The 20,433-nt window shown below is 39.0% G+C and overlaps 1 protein-coding gene across 1 annotated transcript in view; it reads left to right on the top strand.

Moving 5' to 3' along the window:
* Positions 1-20,433, top strand: part of SPAG1 (sperm associated antigen 1) — a 69,720-nt gene that overhangs the window by 14,265 nt on the left and 35,022 nt on the right. Inside the window, exons 5-10 of the mRNA XM_044245208.1 lie at positions 3,727-3,791; positions 4,684-4,793; positions 5,551-5,656; positions 8,873-9,003; positions 12,271-12,377; positions 17,070-17,229. Of these exons, the coding sequence (XP_044101143.1) occupies positions 3,727-3,791; positions 4,684-4,793; positions 5,551-5,656; positions 8,873-9,003; positions 12,271-12,377; positions 17,070-17,229 (679 nt within the window). The remainder of the gene's footprint in view (positions 1-3,726; positions 3,792-4,683; positions 4,794-5,550; positions 5,657-8,872; positions 9,004-12,270; positions 12,378-17,069; positions 17,230-20,433) is intronic.

Raw genomic sequence — 20,433 nt, 5'->3', positions numbered from 1 at the left:
CACTGCCTTTTCTCATTTTTTCTTTTGTTATGACTTCTGTTCTTCTCTGACCAGTTTTGATGAACACATAAGATTCAATTTAGTGGGGGCACGTGGGTGGCTCAGTGGGTTAAAGCCTCTGCCTTCGGCTCAGGTCATGATCCCAGGGTCCTGGGATTGAGCCCTGCATCGAGCTCTCTGCTCAGCGGGGAGCCTGCTTCCCCCCCCCCCGCCCCCCGCCTGACTCTCTGTCTACTTGTGATCTCTGTCTGTGAAATAAATAAATAAAATCTTAAAAAAAAAAAGATCCAATTCAGTGGGAGAGAATTTCAGGGAATACTTTTGTCTGTCCAGTGAAGATGTAGAAGAAATAGTTTATTACTTGATGAACTTGGGATTTAAAGTATTAAACAGATACTTTGAATCTGCTGAAGATGTCATTCCTCTGTTTACTGCATATTACTCCAGCCCCTTATGACGATTTCTCTGTGGCTGATCCCTATTTTGTCATGTAGACCTTTCCTTTTTTACCCATGGGTTCCAAAGAGAAGGGACCTGTTGGAGTTCCAGGTCCATTTATACTTAACTTCAAGTTAAAACTGAGCTTCTGGCCAGAAGATCTACCTGACCCTGTTGTTCCAGAATCTACCCATTGTGTCCTGGGCATTGGGAGTCTCTGGCCTTTCATGTGGACCCCACATTCCGTTCCCTCTGCCCTACTTTTTTCTTTTATTCCTATCATTTCTGAAAGATTGCCTATTCAAGTCTCTTCATTCTGGGTTAACTTACTCTTTTTATTCTCATTTTTTCTTTGAATACTCAGTTTTATTTAAAAAAAAAAAACCATAGCTCTTCAATACACTACTCGCTAATAATTTACCTTCCTGCATCTTTTTCCTCCCCATTAAGAATTGCTCATGTAGTGCTGTGAAGTGTGTAAACCTGATGATTCACAGACCTGTACCCCTGGGGATAAAAATATATGTTTATAAAAAATCAAAAATTAAAAAAAATTAAAATTCAAAAAAAATGCATGAAATAAAAAACATTGACCTTCCCCCACCAAAAAAAAAATCTTAAAAAAAAAAAAAGACTGGGAAACTTCAAGAACTAAAGTGTAAGCAACTGTACCCCTTCTCCCACCAGTCACAGCATGTAAGATCTTGCCCTGAGGTGTAAGAGTTGGCCACAATCCAGAATAAAGATAATCTTTATTGGAAAAAAAAGAATTGCTCATCTAAATGAGGTACACTGTAATCCTCAAAAAGGATGCCACTATCTGTCATCAATATATTTGTATTTATTGAACACCCATTTTTTGCTAAGTCTGTGCCCTGAATATATAACAGGAGGTTATAGTTCTGTGGGATAGAGAGAATAGTGGTACAGTGATTCTCAAAGCATAATTTATGGGCCCTTGTTCTCCCAGAGATCCTTCCAGAGGGTCTGGAAAGTAATGCTATTTTTAAAAATAATGCTACTGCTTTGTTCTTTTCACTGCATTGACATTTGTATTGAGGGTGAAGCTGTCGGGCCTTAGCATGAATCAAGGCAGTGAGTGGCGCCAAACTGGGCTGGTAGTCGCTGTTTTCTCCACGGCTCCCTATTTATAGTCAAAAACTCCAATCTGACTTAAAAATGTCTTTGATGAAACAATAAAACGTATTTAAAACGTTTTTATTTAAAATGTATTTAACGTATTGTTAAGTCTTGAGTCTTGAGGACACCTCTTTCTAATATTCTGTGTGACAGAAGTATTCAAAAAGCACTTGACTGTGAGGTAAAACCTGGCACTTATTTCGAGAGGCAAGACTCGTGTGAATGAGTTGTCAGCTGAAGTCAGCTCTTTCCCAGAACAGGTTTAACCGGAAAGAGCGACTGACAGACAAATTATAGTTATTCAGACTTGGGTTTTTGACAAACGTTGTATTGAAAAGTGGGCCTGTCATTTTAAGGAAAACAACTGGCAGTGTTTTTTCCCAGTGAGAAAATCTGAGCTTTTCATCACAATTTAAGAGTATTTCATGTTCTTCTGCGGCTCTTAAATACCTGCTTGTAACAAAAAGTTTCCCCTAAAGGGGATACGTAAAGACTCTTCTGATAAACTTGATGAAGATATTAATGGAGGGGCACCTGGCTAGCTCAGTGGGTTAAGCCTCTGCCTTTGGTTCAGGTCATGGTCTCAGCGTCCTGGGATTGAGCCCCATGTCAGGCTCTCTGCTCAGCAGGAAGCCTGCTTCCCCTCTCTCTCTCTGCCTGCCTCTCTGCCTATTTGTGATCTCTCTCTCTCAAATAAATAAAATCTTTAAAAAAAAAGATATTAATGGATAAGATTTTTAAATTGTATAATGAAATAGATATGTGTTTGGAAGATCTGTGTAGTTTTGGATGACCACACCCAGTGTTACAAAATTGTGCATGAGTAAACAACCCATTCAAACTGGTTTCAGATTGTGACTGACTTTTAAGAAACCATTTAAGAAACTGTTGATGAGCATAATGGCTCTTGTTTGCTTTCCTCCCATTTTCCACAAGTGCTCGGAGTGGGCATGCGACCTAGGCTGGGCCAATGAATAGCACCAAGCTAGTGCTTGGTCAGGGACGGGCGCATGACCCAAGCTAGGGAATGCTGATTCCTTCCCGGGATTTCTCTAACTAAAGGTGGAGAGAAGAGTCACTCTCCTTCTTTCTGGTTGGGAGGCCTGTGAGGTTAGAATCCTGTACTGCCTGTGGCCACTGTGCCTGTTATATGGGAAAAGCAAGTAGCCAGTGGGGGGAAAGTGATATCTGTGGGCAGAAAAAAGCAGACACTAGGGACAGGGGGAGAGTGGGAGAGCTGGGGAGAGAGAGTATACAATCCTTGAGCTAGTAGTACACCTGCCATTTCATCAATTTGGTTATGTAGGCCAACAGTTTATTTTTTTTTTACGATTTTATTTATTTGTCAGAGAGAGAGTGAGCACACAGGCAGGCAGAGTGGCAGGAAGAGGAGGCAGAGAGAGAAGCGGGCTTGCCAGTGAGCACGGAGCCCAATTCGGGACTTGATCCCAGGACCCTGGAATCATGATCTGAGCTGAAGGCAGATGCTTAATGGACTGAGCCACCTGGGTGTCCTAGTTTATTCTTTTTAAATAGGATTAGTCCAAGTCAGGTGTCTTTTGTTGCAAACAAAACATCTCCAATACAGCAAAGTAGTTATTCTTATTTCTCCAATGGCTAGGGTTTGTTTTTTGTTTTTGTTTTTGTTTAAAGATTTTATTTATTTGTCTGAGAGAGAGAGAGCACAGCAGGCAGAGGGAGTAGTGGGCTTCCCACTGACCAGGGAACCCAGTGTGGGACTCACCTCCAGAACTCTGGGGTCAGGACCTGAGCCAAAAGCAGACCTTAACCAACTGAGCCACGCAGGCATCCCTCCAATACCTAGGTTTTAAAGGAGTGGATGATAGTTGGTTATGTTTTTATTATAAGAAAGTTGCTAAAAAATCACATTTCATACATGTGAGTTTTTAAATCTTATATACAGACTTAAAGTCCAATAGATTGCTCCCAGAATTAACTACCGATTTAAAATCCTTTTTAATGTGCTGTATGTTAATAGTTACAGTACTTGAATTGTTATAGCTTCAAGAGGATCTATTTTTCTTATCCACTCAGTTAGTATATCTTAATTCAATCCTTCACACTGTATTTATCATAAAACCTGCTAATCTTAAATATGTCTCATAAAATATTCTTTTATTCTCTCAGGAAAAATATTCTAATAGCAGACAACCTAAAAAGAAAATTCCAAGGGATTATGCAGAATGGGATAAGTATGTTTTTTATTTCATAATACAAAATTTGTCACTGAAAAATTCTCTACCATAAAATATTATAGTAATTTCTTAATTTTTATAAGTCTGAACATATCAAGACTGCCAAGTTACTTTTGGTAGAGTACTAAGAGTGTCCGGTGTAAGTAATGAACAACAGTTGAAAGGAAGGCAGGCAGGGACAAGCCCCAAGCTCCCCCAAGTGGAAACCACCCTTAAAAGGAGTCCTCCAATGTTCCCCGCCACCCACCCACCCCCGCCATGATAGATGACAAAAACCTGATTGGATGAAAGACCCATGGAGGGTTAATCAGGTTAAAACAGCTCACCGGCAAGTCCATAAAAATCCCTAGATGTAGACACTCCAGGTTACAACCCTCTCAAGTCCCTCCCTTTTCAGGAGCTTTGTACTATCCCTCAATAGCTCAATAAATGTTGCTTTGCTGCCCACCACTCTTCCTCTGGTCTACCCCTTGATTTTTCATAGTGGCATGACCAAGAACTGTGGACACGGAGGGAAAAGAAATCCTGTAACATAAGCACTTTTGATCTTATTTTTTCATTAAATAAATATCTACAGCATCCTTTCATTTATAAAAGCAACCAAAAATAATTCATGTAATCCTATGCCAATCAAAAATAAAAAGGAACAAAAACTTTAAGTCGAGATAAATTAGTCACAATTTTAATGACAAAGTCCTGATTAATTTTGAAGTTCTCACTTGAATTACGTGGTTTCTAAGAGCAAATACAGATGACTTATAATATAAACCTGTTATGCATTTTTAGAATATGTCTCTAAAGGCATAGTGGTATGACATAAGACTATCAATAATAAATTTAATTTCCTTGCTTGTTTTTTACATTTTTTGTTTTTTTTTCTTTCGTTAAGGTTTGATGTGGAAAAGGAATGTTCAAAAATTGATGAAGATTACAAAGAAAAAACTATAGTAAACAACAAGTCACATTTGTCTAAAATTGAGACCAGAATAGACACAGCAGGTAATTAGGAAAAAATAAGAATAATTTCATAGTTTTCACATTTTCAAAATTATAATAAAAACTATCAAACTAGATAAACTTCTCTTTAAGTGCTATATATTTCCATTAAAAGTTTATGGATTTTCTCCTAGAGTTGACCACTTCTAACAAATTCAGTTTCATCCTTTAACTACTTAATTTTATATGAGTAATAGTTACACTACTTAAATTTAGTAAGACTCAAAAATATAAACCTAGTTTTTAACTATAATTTTTCTTTATATTTTTCAAATTGTTTTTTTCCAAATCCCCCCCCCTTTTATTTTGGCCTCAAAACAAAATGATATGGCATTTATTTGTTTTCACTCGAAGTCCATAGGTGTATAGCACCTTTAAAGGGAAATACAGGGATGCCTGGGTGGCTAAGTGGGTTGGGCCTTTACCTTGGCTCAGGTCATGATCCCAGGGTCCTGAAATCGAGCCCCATGTCGGACTCCCTGCTCAGCATGGGGCCTGCTTCCCCTCTCTCTGCCTGCCTCTGTGCTTACTTGTGATCTCTGCCTGTCAAATAAATAAATTAAGTCTTTAAAAAAAAGATAAAGTGAAATACAACCAATAATAATTTAAAAAATCTAAACCCTCCCAAATTGTGAATTATTGAAGGAAACATTAGGAAATGTTTCTTTTATTTACTTCACAAATGACTGTTTCTGTTAAAGTAAGCATTTTTGGATTTAAACTTTTTAAAAATTCTGTTCAATTTTATTTTTATTTCTAGGTCTAACTGAGAAGGAAAAGACTTTTCTTGCTACTCATGAAAAGGAAAAAGGAAATGAAGCTTTTAACTCAGGGGACTATGAAGAGGCTGTGATGTATTATACTAGGTGAGCAGATTTTTGTTGTTGTTTCTGTTACCTTTTGTTGTTTTTTTAAGCAGGCTTCACACCCAAAATGAGGCTCGGACCTGGAGATTAAGAGTTGCGTGCTTTACCAACTGAGCCAGCCAGGAACCCCTTGTTGTGGTTTAAACTTGCCATTTAAAAAACATGATAATGTTTATATTTAATCATTGAAATGATATAAATAAGTTAAAAAGTCTGTGTCAGAATTACTGAAGATATTACAATTATGATTTACCATAAATTCACTTGTGTTTGCCTTGTTCTTCAATACTTTTCTCAACCTCTTAAGCTCCCTGATCCCCAGTTTTGACAGAGGTCCCAACTTTCCCATTTTCCAGAGAAAATAGAAGCCATCTGAATGGAACGTGACAGAAAGTCCATATAGTATAGAGCGTAAGAACTCGGGCTCTGCAGTTAGATTGCCTGGATCTAATCCTGGTACTTAATGATGCTACCTCCCACCACAGGGCCTTTGCATATGCTGGGTCTGCTGTGTAGAAATTCTTTCCTCTTCTCATTATCTAGTTAATTCACATTTACCTTAAGGTCTCATCCTATGCTTCACTTCTTCAGGGAAGTCTTCCTTTACCTCCCCGACAAGGCTAAGTCTCCACCCTACTCCACTCCTCCCCACCTCTGACTCCTAATTTATAGGCTCTTAGAGCAGTCTTGCCTCTCCTTTGTGGTACTTGTTGAAGGTACAGTTTAAATTTGTGTATTTTGATAGTAACTGGAATGTAAACACTGTCAGAGCAGAGTGGCCTTATCAGTTTTCTTATAACTTTGTATCCCCAGGCCCAATAAAGTACCTGGTTCATAGTAGATGTTTAATAAATACTTATATGGACTTTTTAAAAATAAACATTTTAGGGGGCACCTGGGTGGCTCAGTGGGTTAAGCCACTGCCTTCGGCTCAGGTCATGATCTCAGGGTTCTGGGATCGAGCCCCGCGTCGGGCTCTCTGCTTGGCGGGGAGCCTGCTTCCCTTCCTCTCTCTCTGCCTGCCTCTCTGCCTACTTGTGATCTCTCTCTGTCAAATAAATAAATAAAATCTTTAAAAAAAATAAAAATAAACATTTTATTTATTTATTTGAGAGAGGGAGAGCATGAGCGGGAAGTGGGTAGAGGGAGAGGGAGAATCAGTTTCCCTGCTGAGCAGAGAGCCCAGTGTGGGGCTCGGCCCCAGGACCCTGAGATCCTGACTTGAGCTGAAGGCAGACACTTAACTAACTGAACCACTCAGGTGTCCACTTACGTGCACTTTTGAAGCTCTTAACAGAAAACAAAAAGTAGACTAATTTCCTAAATTATTGTTACAAACTCATTGTGCTTATAGAATCCCTTACGCTATGTTAGAAATAAACTCTCTATGATCTTTTTTTCACCTTTGGAAGGAAGATTTTTTTCTTCAATGTTGCTTCTCTACAGAAGTTTGTTTCCCCTATTTAAATGAACATGCAAGGTAAAAAGGCTATTAATCTATCTCTCACTCAGTATTTGTCTTCCCTTTTCACGCAGGTGGAAATCAGCTTGATGCTGTTCTCTCTCTTCTTGTAGATTTCCACCAGTAGAGAATCTCTTAGTCTATTACAGGGAGCATAATTTTTCCTCTTTTAAGAAATCAGAGTGGTGAACAATTAAAGCAGCATAGCAGTAAGGAAACTCAACTGCCACTTTCTGACCCTGGGCAGTTTCTTTGCCTCTCTGGCCTCGGTTTCCTCAATGTGATGAGGTTGTTACAGTGCCTAATTCAGAGCTGCTGTGAGGATTTAATAAAACAACACAAAGGCAGGATAACTTGGTGGCAGTGACAGCAGGTGCTGGAGTACACTGGGTTTGAGTCCTGCCTCTCATTTACTAGCCTGTGGCCTCGGGCATGCTGCTTAGCCTTTCTGTCATATCTGTTTTTCTCATCTGTAAGGTAGGAAGAGCAGTAATACCTCCTTCATGTCTTGTAGTGAGTATTAAATGAGTGTGGTATTTGTGCCAGGCATGTGGGAGGTACTCAGTGTCAGGTACTTGTATTAGTCATTCTTGTATTGTCTGTCTTTGGAATCTACCCAACCACGTGATTTCTTTATATTCATCTTTAATGATTTTAGTAAATTGCTACTTTTTGTGGCTTTTTTCCCTTTTCATTTTCTATTTTTTTTCCAGCTTTAGAAAATTCAGTGCACTGATCCCCTTATCTTTCCTATGCTTAGGAATGCATTATTTCACAGCACTCCAAATCAACTTATTAAGCAATAACAGGGGAGGTTTTAAGTCCTTCTTTTCATCAGTTATTTGGCTTTCCTACCCTTAATGTAACAAAATTTCTTAAAGTCTGTACTCCTCAGTAAATATACTCTCTCCTTCAATTAACTTTTTCTGATTAAATTATGATCATTTCCTTAGAATTAAGTCTAGTTTTAGATTACAAACTGAACTCTTGTTTTTAGATTACAAAGTAAACTCACCATAGCAACTTAATATAGGATATTAGTTGTGGCTGATTGCTCCATTTTTTTGGTACTAGGAAATTATCCCCGAGGTGTCAAAATAATGTATTTGATATTTGATGTTAACTAATCTGTTTTTTTTACGAGATCTGTGGGTGTGTAGGTTACTTCTATAGCCAGAGTCAACCTTAAACTGATTAACTGAAAGTTCAGCATCTGTCTAAATATTGATTCAGTGTGTCTACAGAGCTATATTTTATTATACTTGATGATGTCGGCTGTATAGTTTGCTAGAGCTGCCATTACAAAGTGCCACAGGCTGAGGGGCTCAAAAAGCAGAAATTTATTTTCTCACTGTGTGGAGGCTGCAAATCTGAGATCAAGGTGTCAATAGGGCTGGTGTCTTCTGAGTCCCCTCTTCTTGGCCTGTAGGTAGCCATCTTCTCTCTCTGTCTGCAAGTGGTCTTTCCTCGGCATGTGTCTCTGACATAATCTCCTCCTTCTATAAGGACACCAATCATAATGGATGAGGGTACACCCTCATGACCTCATTTTAACTTAATCATCTCTTTAAACACAATCTCCAAATACAGTTATATTCAGAGCTGCTTGGGGTGAGGACTTCAGCATATGAGTTTGGGGGACACAGCTGTACCCGTAACACAGGCTATAACTGTTTTCACAAGTTTAGCTGAGTTTATCTATCTACTTAGGTTTTCCACTGGTCTATTTTTGCCAATAAGTGTCTCTTTTGTAGGAGTATATCCGTGCTCCCCACTGTGGCGGCCTATAACAACCGTGCTCAAGCAGAACTCAAACTACAGAATTGGAACAGTGCTTTCCGGGATTGTGAAAAGGTCTTGGAGTTAGAACCTGGAAATTTGAAAGGTAAAAAACATTCACAGAGTGCTTTAAATTTATGTCAGGATTTGTTAGACTATTTGTAGACACTCCTTACGATTATATTAAGCCTACTTCAAATATACTCTAATTTCTGTGAATCATCACTTTCATAAAGTTACTTTTAACTTCAAGTTTAACTTGGAATTTAAATTCCTGGCTATTTGTGTGAAATAGTTAATAATCACAGGAGATTAAATAAAATATATATGGTTTTAGAGAAATATCTCAAGCTTATATTTGAACCATTGTTGGTTTTCTTTTTATCTTTCAGTTATTTTTATTGTGGTAAAATATATATAACATGAAACTTATCATCTTTATCATTTGTCAGTACAATTCAGTGGTGTTAAATGCATTTATATAGTTGTGCAGTTTTCACTATCCTCCATTTCCAGAACTTTTTTTTTTTAATCCTGCATGACTGACATGCTCTGCCTGTTAAACAATAATACTCCACTTTCCCCTCCCGCCAGTCTCTGACAACCACAATTCTCCTTTCTGTTTCTATGATTTTACAGTTCTAGGTATCTCATCTAAGTGGAGTGATTCAGTATTTATCTTTTTGTTACTGGCTTGTTGAACTTTTTATTTGAAAAATATCTAAGTGTAATTTAATATAAACTCTCTGACATTAATATAATAAGCCCTTGCTTGAGGTCTAGAACCTTCTGCCAGTAGCGTTTTGGGCATTTCCACCTACATGTCCATAGACATTTTATTTATTTATTTTTATTTATTTATTTGAGAGAGAGTGAACACAAGAGGGGTGAGGGGCAGAGGGAAAGGCAGATTCCCTGCTGAGCAAGGAGCCTGATGCAGGGCTCGATCCCAAGACCCTGAGATCATGATCTGAGACGAAGGCAGCCGCTTAACTGATTGAGTCACCCAGATGCCCCTCCATAGACATTTTAAATTAAATGTGCCCAAAGCTAACTATATCTTTGTTTGGATTTCCTGTCTCAGTGGCTGCACAACCTTGCTGTGGTCTGAGCCTGACTATACAGGTATAAGCCTGACTATACAAGTCAGACTTCGCTCTCTTTCTCTGTGATGGAGAAGGAATCACTCCACAAGGGAGCGGCGTAATTTGTAATACACTCTATTTCTTTAAATGTTACGGATTTGAGGAAGTATAAACACTTTTTTTTCACATGGAATGTACCCTTGTGTGCCTGTGAACATGGGTGTGCAGAAGCCATGGGCATGCTAAGGGGGGAGATCCTGGAACATTAGCCCAGTCATTGCCATGGATTGCCCTCCTTTTGCCAGCAAAATCCTCTTGCGCCTATAATTTGTCTCTATCACAGAGTTTGGGTGAGCTCCCCAGTTTTAGGAGGTGGCAAAAAAGTTTGGCAATATGCTGATGGGCCCCCACCAACACAGTGCCAGGCACTGTGCCAGGTTCTTGACATGTATTAACTCCACTAATTTCACAATAGCTGAGTAGAGGTGCAGATACTATTGCTAGTACACTCAGTTTACAAAAGTGGGAACTCAGGCATAGAAAGATTAAGCATTTTACCCACAATCACACAGCTAGTGAATGGCAGACAGGACTCAGCACTGGACAGTGGACTCCAGAGCCCACACTCAAGCACAGTGCTCATCTGCTACCAGAATGACTTTATGTTTCCACTTTTCCTTGTTTGAGTGATTTCAAAAGCACCAGAATCTTCACTATTTAAAAAACAAACTGGGGCTCCTGGGTGGCTCGGTGGGTTAACCCTCTGCCTTTGGCTTAGCTCATGATCTCAGGGTCCTGGGATGGAGTCCCACATTGGGCTCTCTGCTCAGCGGGGAGCCTGCTTCCCCCTGCCTCTCTGCCTTCTTGTGATCTCTCCCTCTCTGTCAAATAAATAAATAAAATCTTTAAAAAAGTAAATATATGAAAATAAAAAATAAAAAAATAAATAACAGACTGGATAGAGCCAAGTCTAGTAATGAGTAGGGCTAGAAAACATTAAGAAGTCTTATGTTGGCTTAAGTGAATAAATAATTTCCTTTCAAAACTTTATGTTTAACTCAAAATATAATTGTTCTAAATGCAGTGTGGTATTTCAGTTCAGCCTGCAACAGAAAAAGGCATTAGAGGAGAAGCTAGTGAAACGCAACTCAAGCCTGTAGCTTAGTTAATAATAATAATATACCAATGTTAATTTCTTGGTTTTGGCAAATAGTCCATAATTAGGTAAGAAGTTAGCATGAGGGAAAGCTGGAAGAAGGCATGTGAAAACTCTCTGTAGTATCTTTGCAGCTTTGCCATACATCTAAAATTATTTCAAAAATAAAAAGTTAAAAAAATGCTAACTGTTATATCATGCCTACTTCTTTATGGATGTTCCCTTCTGAGTAGTAATAGTAATAGCTAAACTTTTACTTAAAGTATAGTATACAGTTTGGGTTAAATTTATGACAGTGATTTATCCTGTAGATTTTCATGGCTCAGTCTATGTTGTAAGATAGCATATTAAAATATATTGGATATAAAACATAAAAAAAATATTGGATATAAATTTCTCGCTTTTCAGAACTTCTAAGCCTCATTCTTTTCAAAATAATAACTTACTATACGAAGTTCTCTGATAATACAGGGATAATGATGGGACTATAAAGGCATTCCTTATTAGTATTACTACTAAAATAATTCAGTAGTAAAAAATAATTGTCAAATGATTTGAAATATACAGAAAATCTGACATAAATTACCAACGTGCTCAATTTCTGAACTGAGCCAACCTCGTTGTCAGGATTCTGTCAGTTCCCTGTGTGAAATACCTTCTTCTAATCATTTTATAGGTTGCTGTAAAGCCTTTGCTAATGGCTCATAGTCTGAGCCATCTGCTGGTCAGCAATGTACTAAATTTGAGTAAAGGATTTTCTCAATTTTCATAAAAGGCAAAATAATGCTAGTGGTGATAATTAAGAGGAAAATGTTACTGTTTCTTGAAAAGCTTCCCAATATCGCAGTCCGGCATGGTGCCTGTGAGGGTCTGGTCTCTCAGAGCTTGGAGGAGCTGGCAGGGCCTGGGGCTATTGGAGGACCATGTTGTGGGAGGGGACTGTTGCCCGAGGCAGCCTCCTCTGTTTACCCCAGTATCATTTTCTATACACACAACAGTATGAAAGTGGGTGTAATTAAGCTTTGCCCAATTGCACACTAAGCTATTCTATTTGTATCCTTCTACTTGAAAAATAGTGTCTCACCATGATACCACATGTTAAAAAATACAACTTTTTTGGATAAATTTTCAGCTCTTCTGCGCCGTGCCACTACATATAAACATCAGAACAAGCTCCAGGAAGCTATAGAAGATTTGAATAAAGTACTGAATGTTGAACCTGATAATGAGTTGGCCAAAGTAAGTACAAAAAGTGATTCCTCACCTAATTCTATAGTTGTTCTTTTTAATTATTTTTTTTTTTCAATTTTTAAAAAGATGTTGGGGCACCTGGGTGGCTCAGTCGTTAAGCATCTGCTTTCTTCTCAGGTCATGATCCTAGGGTCCTGGGATCGAGTCCCAAATCGGGCTCCCTCCTGGGCGGGGAGCCTGCTTCTCCCTCTCCCTTTGCCCCTGCTTGTGTTCTCTCTCTCGCTGTCTCTTTGTCAAATGAATAAATGAAATCTTAGGAAAAAAAGATTTTATTTCTTTGAGAGAGAGAGTGAGCTAGTGAGAGAGACAGCACAGCAGCAGGGAAGGAAGGAGAGGGAGAAGCAGACTCCCTGCTGAGCATGGAGCCCAATGTGGGGCTTGATCCCAGGACCCTGGGATCATGACCTGAGCTGAAGGTAGATGCTTAATCAGCTGAGCCACCTAGATGCCCGGTTATTTTATTTTTTTTAAAGGTTTTATTTATTTGACAGACAGAGATCACAAGTAGGCAGAGAGGCAGGCAGAGAGAGAGGGGGAAGCAGGCTCCCTGCTGAACAGAGAGCCCGATGCGGGACTTCATTCCGGGACCCTGGGATCATGACCTGAGCTGAAGCAGAGGCTTAAACCTTTGAGCCACCCAGGCATCCGCAGTTATTATCTCTGTATTTGTTAAAATGACATCAGTCTTGTTGGATGAATGATGTTGAGAATTAGGTTACTGCTTTAAAAACTAGGTCTATCCCAAAACAAAACAAAACAAAACAAAACAAAAACTAAGTATATCCCAGAAATACCTGAAAGTGTTAATATCTATTTGAAGTCGAAGAAAGCAGGCTCTGAAAATGTCCAAATCTCTAAGCCTACTTCTGAAGGACATTTATTTATTTAGATATGTAACATTGTGTATAAGGGTACTTGTGTTGATTTGACATGTTAATGTATTGCAATACGATCACACCTTAGCTTTAGCGAACACCTCTGTCGCGTCACGTAATTATTATTATTTTTGTGTGTGTGGCAAGAACAATTAAGATCTCATCTCTTAGCAACTTGGAAGTTTAGAATACAGTCTTGCTGACTACAATCTCTGTACCGTACCTTAGCTCTCCAGGACTTGATCAACTACTAATTACAAGTTTGTATCCTTAAGCCTGTACCTTTCTGGCTCCTAGTAATAGTCATTCTACTTTCTGTTCTTATGAGCCTGTCTTTTTTAGATGTGACAAGTAGGTGATATCATACAACAGGAATATTTGATTTGTCTCTTTCCTGAAGTGTTGTAGAAAATGCTTTCTCTGAGGCAATCTCAATGTATTATGCAGAGTGGTATAGAAGTTTCCTAGGTAGGATCAGGCGCGCGCTCCGTGGCCACAGAAGAGTGCATGGTAAGCGTAGTGCCACTGAGGACATTCACGGCCTGACTGAGCAGACCAACTGAGGTATGCAGCCTGGGGCCTGTTTTGAGGCCTAACGACTAGAATTAAGTGTGAGCTGTGAGATTTTACCCTACTTACAAATTAACAAGATGGTCTAGCAGAAGAGAAAAGACTTCTGGGTCAGACACAAAAGGACTCTCATTCACACTACAGCAAACTGATGAGCTTCAAGGTTGTGTCAGCTCCCCTGGCCCCCAAGTCCCATGGGGGTGGTGCAGAGTGACCCAGATAGAGCTGCTCTCATTGGGTTTGTATCACAGCTGAGGAATCCCAAATCTCAGACACCCCTGTCTTTTATAATGGGATACAAGGAAACCTGCCCAAAATTCTGTTATGGAGGGAAATATCTTTATTTTACTGGAAAGCACCTCCTCCTCTCTTCTCTGAAAAGAAATACTCTGTTTTCCAAGGCTGCTCTCAGTAACACATCCTAAAAAAAGATGGTCCAGAACAAGTGTTGTTTATACCACTGCTCACAACATACTTAGAAATGTGAGAAACCCATGGAGAACTGTCTTCCAGCAGTGAGTTGTCTCTGTTTCCACACACACCTGTTGGGTTATCTGTGTTTCTCTCTCATCTTTGGCAGTTGAAGTCCTATGTATTTGTCAAGTTAGCATTTCAGTGGATTAGGTTTAGGGCCTGGCTGAAGAACACATCTTTTTCCCATAGTACTTTCATTTTTTAGTGGTATATTTATTGAAAAGTTAACATGACAATATTCTAAAAAAAAAAAAAAACTGAAACAAGGAAAACCACCTTTAATGTCACTACACAATGACTTAACCATTGCATCTTAACCAATGCAAAGATTAACTCAAAATGGATCATATACCGCAGTGTAAAACCTGGAATATAAGAGTTCTAGAAGGACACATAGGATAAAATCTTTATGACCTTGGATTAGACAAATCTCCCTTAGATGTGACATAATGGCACAATAATAAAAGGAAAAATTGGTAAATTGGACTTCATCAAAATTTAAAAATTTTGTTCTTTAAAAGACATTATCAGAAGGAAAAAAAAGACAAGTCATAGACTGGGAAAAAAAATTTGCAAATGGTATGTCCAAAAAAGGACTTTCATCGTGAATATACACACGGTCTCCAACTTACAATGGCTTGGCTTAACAACCTTTTGACTTTATGATGGTACAAAAGTGATAGGTATTCAATAGAAACCAAACTTCGAATTTTCTTTTTTTTTCCCAGACTAGCAATATCCTGGGCAGGGGCAGCGAACCACAGATCCCAGTCAGCCATGCGCTCATAGGGGGAAACAGATACACCCACAACCATTCTGTGCCCAAGCAACCATTGTGTTGTTGACTTTCAGTACAGTATTCAATAAGTTACATGAGATATTCATCACTTTATTATAGAACATGTTTTGTATTAGAGGATTTTGCCCAACCTTAGGCTAATATAAGCCGTTCTGAGGCGAGGCTAAGCAAGCTGTTTAGTAGGTTAGGTGTGGTAAATGCGTTTTCAACTTACAGTGGGGTTATTAGTGTTTTGCCCCAATAACGGGTCCGTGATTAAAGGAGCGAGACTGATATAAAGCAAAGGTCAAGCAAAGCTTTATTTTGCGCCAAGCATCAAGAATCTAACCAAATATTCAGGGACGCACCTCTTGCAAGAGAGGGCGACCCTTCTCTGTTTCATAGACTGGCTTTTAAGGGCAAAGGCCATGCGGTCGGGCCTGGCCACGCACAGGTGACCAATGAGATTGTAACACACAGGAAACTCCACAGTGATGCTAGGTGACCAACTGAATTACAATTTCCCCTAGTAGACATTTGAATCAGCCTGGTACACCTTGATTAGGATTGGCACCAAAAAGTCTCCTAAAGGGCGGGGCCCATACTCCTTGGTAGCTAGGTAGACAGTAAGCAACCTCCCACTGATCCATGTCTCCACTGGCCTGACCCACCCTTGTATCTGGGCTTTGTTACCTGGAGCTGGTTTCCGGGACTTGTTTTTAAGTGAATCCCCTGGGGGAAGGGAAGCAGGGACAGTTTAAGGGGTAAACAACGAGAGGTTTTTGTTTAACCTCAATGAAAGCCTCTTGCTAAAATATAAAAATATAAAATAGGTCCTTCCAATTAGGGCATAACACCGTTGTAATTTGAGGAAGATCTGTAAGAACTGCAAAGAACTCTAAAAACCCAATAATAAGAACACAAACAGGCACATTTTTAAAAAGCAAAATATTTGAGTATCAGACTCTTCACCAAAAGAGATATGTAAATAGGAAATAAGCATATGAAAAGCTACTCAATATCATTAGTCACTAGGGAAATGTAAATTAGAACCACAATGCTTGGGTGGCTCAGTCGGCTAAGTCTCTGCCTTTGTCTCAGGTCAAGATCTCTGGGTCCTGGGATGGGGCCCCTCATGGGGCTACCTCTCAGCTGATAGCCAGTTTCCTTCTCCTCTCCTTATGCTCTCTCACACTCTATCTCTCTCAAATAAATAAATAAAATCTTTAAAAAAATGGAAAGAAACTTTTGGGAATGAGGGATATATTATGTCAAAACCTATTAACATGTGCATTTTAAGCATGAGACTGTGAACTATACCTCCGTAAGCTGTTAAAAATGGGCATGGAGGGGGGGAGGAAAATGTTTTGATATATACATATTTTTCATTCTAATTGGCATAAAACATAAAACTTTAAACACAAAACTTTAAACGTTAATCTAAAAAATATGTGTTGTATGATTGTATTTTTATAAAACTATCTCTGTACATATGTGTCAAAATATATTAGAATATGTCAGAATGTCAGAATGACTGTTATCAGAGTGGCAGGATTTAAGATGATTTCTTTTTTTCATGCTCATTATGCTTTTTTTTTTTTTAGCAATGGACATGTATGATTATAATCAGACAAAGCAGTGAAGTTATTTGAAAAAAAAATCCCCATAAAAAGTGTTGTCCTATGTATCTTTATTCACTTTTTTTTTTAAAGATTTTATTTATTTATCCAACAGAGAGAGATCACAAGTAGTCAGAGAGGCAGGCTGGGGGGAGCTCCCTCTTGAGCAGAGAGCCCGATGTGGGGCTCTATCCCAGGACCCTGAGATCATGACCTGAGCTGAAGGCAGAGGCTTAACCCACTGAGCCACCCAGGCACCCCCATCTTTATTTACTTTTTAGTATTTTCATATAGCTACCTGACAGAATGGTTATATTTTTAATTAAAGGAAAACATTTCCTTTAACATGGTGATTATGTTGCAGAAGACCTTGTCGGAGGTTGAGAGAGATCTGAAAAATTCTGAACCTGCATCAAGGGCTCAAACCAAAGGGAAGAGAATGGTTATCCAGGAAATAGAAAACTCAGAGGATGAATGTGGGAAGGACAGCGGAAGAGCCCAGGAAGACGGCAGTGGAGATAAGAGTAAAACATTTTTCCTCTTTTGGTTACGCAAAAACATCCCTTTTTGAATGGGCTGGCTCAAATTTTCTATTTCTACCAAAATTCTTAGTCCGCCAAAACTTTTCTAGCTGCACCATGTAAATCCACAAACAAATTTGTTCTTTTTTCTTAGAGAGGGAGAGAGACAAGGGGAGGGGCAGAGGAGAGGGAGAGAGACGATCGATACCAGCAGCAGAACCGATCTTAGAACCCTGAGATCATGACCCACGCTGGAATCAAGAGTCAAACACTTAATTGACTGAGCCACCCAGGCACCCCAAGTTTTTTCTTACTGTTTTTCTTAATACAATCTCCCCAACCTATTTTTCTGCTTAACCTGACACCTTTCCTCTAGTGTTCAGTTCAATTCTTGTTTATCATGGTATGTTGACATTATTGATAATTTGCAAGTTAAACTTCAATCCCTCTCCTAGATGATTGTTTTGTATCCAGCTACTTGGTTGTAAACCAGATGTGTTTTCTTCACAGGGATGAATGCATTGTTGGGAAATTGCTTATGTGCCTCTCAAAAAATTTTTAAATATGCAAAAGAAATAGGTATAATTTCACTTCTGGTACCATTTTTTTTTTAGAGAATCTAGACTAGATAAGCTTCCTTTTCATAATATATAGTAATGATAGTTATATCACCTTTAAGGGGGAAGATGCACCTATTCCCATAACAAGGGTGGGGGTACAACTTTACCCCTTTTCTGAGAGCTCCCAAGCAACCAAAGGGAAACTAACAGTTTTGAAAATTACTCATAGTCAAAAATTAACTTGTAAGTAATTTGACAGAATATTTTAATTTTGAGAGAAAAGTATAAAATGTTTAGCTCATTCAACTTAAAGTAAAAATTTTAATATTTTTAATACAGAAGTATAATGTAAAATATACAGCTCAAGACAAAATATCAGTGCAATCAGGGTAAAGACAAAGGGACAGAAAAGCAGGGGGGAAGAGAGAAAAGGAATCAGAGTAGGAGCATCACGGAGATGGGAAAGGAAGAGAGGGCATCAAAGGAATGAAAAAGGGGGAAGTTAAAGTAAACAGTTTTTCAAGGATTGAAACTCATCTTTCAATGATTCTGGCAACAAATATTGTTCTAAGGGTTTATATTTTATCTTAAGATGTCAAGCCAAGTATCTTAAAGAAAATCATTTAATATCTTATCTGGGACAAAATACAGTATAAACTAGATCAGTTGATCCTATTTGTAAATTATTATTTAAAAATTTACACAGACTAAAAGTGGACTTTTTTGCTATACAGTTCTAACAGGTATAAAATCACATGACAGGATACAGAACAATTCCATCATGTCAAAGACTCCTACTTGTTCTTTTTTTTTTTTTAAGATTTTATTTATTTATTTGACAGACAGAGATCTGTCTCTGTAGGCAGAGAGGCAGGGAGAGAGAGATGGGGAAGCAGACTCCCAGGACCCTGAAATCGTGACCTGAGCCGAAGGCAGAGGCTTAACCCACTGAGGCACCCAGGGCCCCCCTCCTTGCTCTTCTTATGGCCAAATTCTTTCCCCACCTGAAACCTTGGTAACCATTGGTCTGTCAAAATTCTTCAGATTTTGGGGGGGCTGGGAGGGCAACACAATTTCTCTCCCACAGGGACTGTTATGACAATTGTTAGACCACCTAGGAATTGTCCCAGAAGTCCTTGGGGATTTCTTTTTTTTTTTTTTTTCTCACTCTCTCCATTATTAAGCTTGAAAAGTTTCTATTGATCTATATTCAAATTCACCAATTTTTTAACTCTCTGATCCCAAATCTACTGTTGCTCCTATTCAGTGAATTTTAAATTTTGGTTACTGTGTTTTTCCATTCTAAAATTTCCATTTAGTTCTTTTTTTGTTTGTTTGTTTTAAGATTATTTATTTATTTATTTATTTGTCATAGAGAGAGAAGCAAGAGCAAGCACAGGCAGACAGAATGGCAGGCAGAGGCAGAGGGAGAAGCAGGTTCCCCGCCAAGCAAGGATCCCGATGTGGGACTCGATCCCAGGATGCTGGGATCATGACCTGAGCCGAAGGCAGCCGCTTAACCAACTGAGCCACCCAGGCGTCCCTGTTTGTTTGTTTTTTAATCTTTCAATTCTCTGCAGTTTTTAAACCCTTCTATCCATTTCAGGAGTGTTTGCCTTTATTTCTTGGAGCATGGTTATAATAGTCACTTAAAGTGTTTGATCATTCACATCTGTTTTAACTGGGATCTGGTATTTCTTAATCATCTTTTCCCTTGCCAAATGTGGAGATTTTCTTTCTTCCTATTATTATGATAATAATAACTATCATTATTAGATAGTTTTGTACTGTATACTAGCAACTTTAAGTATTATGATATGCGATTTTCAGTCTTACTTAAATCTTATGGAGAATTTTTTTAGGCAGTTAATCAGTCTGGTTAGGTTTGGGTAACAGTTTTCCTGCCCGACTTCTGTGGACTGGGATTCTAATGTCAGTTTAGTTTCAGTACCTTTGCAGTGCTATTTGGATCTGTCCCATCTGTATACCACTCAGGGACCAGCCAGGGTCTGGGCAGTGGTCTTTCCCTGTAATTTACTTCTCAAAACATTTAGCATGATGTTTAGGGTCACTATGCAGACAGATTGCCTGGAGGGTGAGACCAGTTCATATGCAGTTGTTATCTTGAGTTTCCCCTTCTCTGTGATTCTTCCCCACTCCTTCTGGTGCCCAGAGGTTTTCCTTCCTCTTCCTCCAGCTAGAAGGGCAGACTTTTACTTTCCCTTTTCTACTGCACACTTCCCATGACCCTGTGCCTCCAGGACTGAGCAGCAAGAGGACAGAGAAGAACATTCTTGGGACCACAGTTTCTCTGACCAGAGATAAGGGTTTCTCTCCCTCCAGATTTTACATGTACCTACTGGCTGTCATGACCACTGCAGCTGATGTAGGATTAGCCGGGGGTTGGGATTGGACAGAAAGGAAAAACAAAACAAACAAAAAAGAAACCAAGATTTTGACACCAGCTCTGGGTTTTGGACAGCCTTTGAACCAGGGTAGGAGATGACAGAGGAAAGAAAAAGGAGCAGCTCACTGCTGGTCTGGTGGTATTTCAGGTTCTAGGCCCTTTTCCCAGCTAGCCTGCTACCATTTACTTTTCAGGGTCCTCCTGTGGCTACTCCATCAGTTCTGTCTCGGGTTTCTAGTT

The sequence above is a fragment of the Neovison vison genome, chromosome 4, assembly GCF_020171115.1.
Source record: "Neovison vison isolate M4711 chromosome 4, ASM_NN_V1, whole genome shotgun sequence".
NCBI classification, from domain to species: Eukaryota; Metazoa; Chordata; class Mammalia; order Carnivora; family Mustelidae; genus Neogale; species Neogale vison.
The sequence above is the reverse complement of the archived record's forward strand: the minus strand, read 5'-3'. Positions and strand labels throughout refer to the sequence as shown.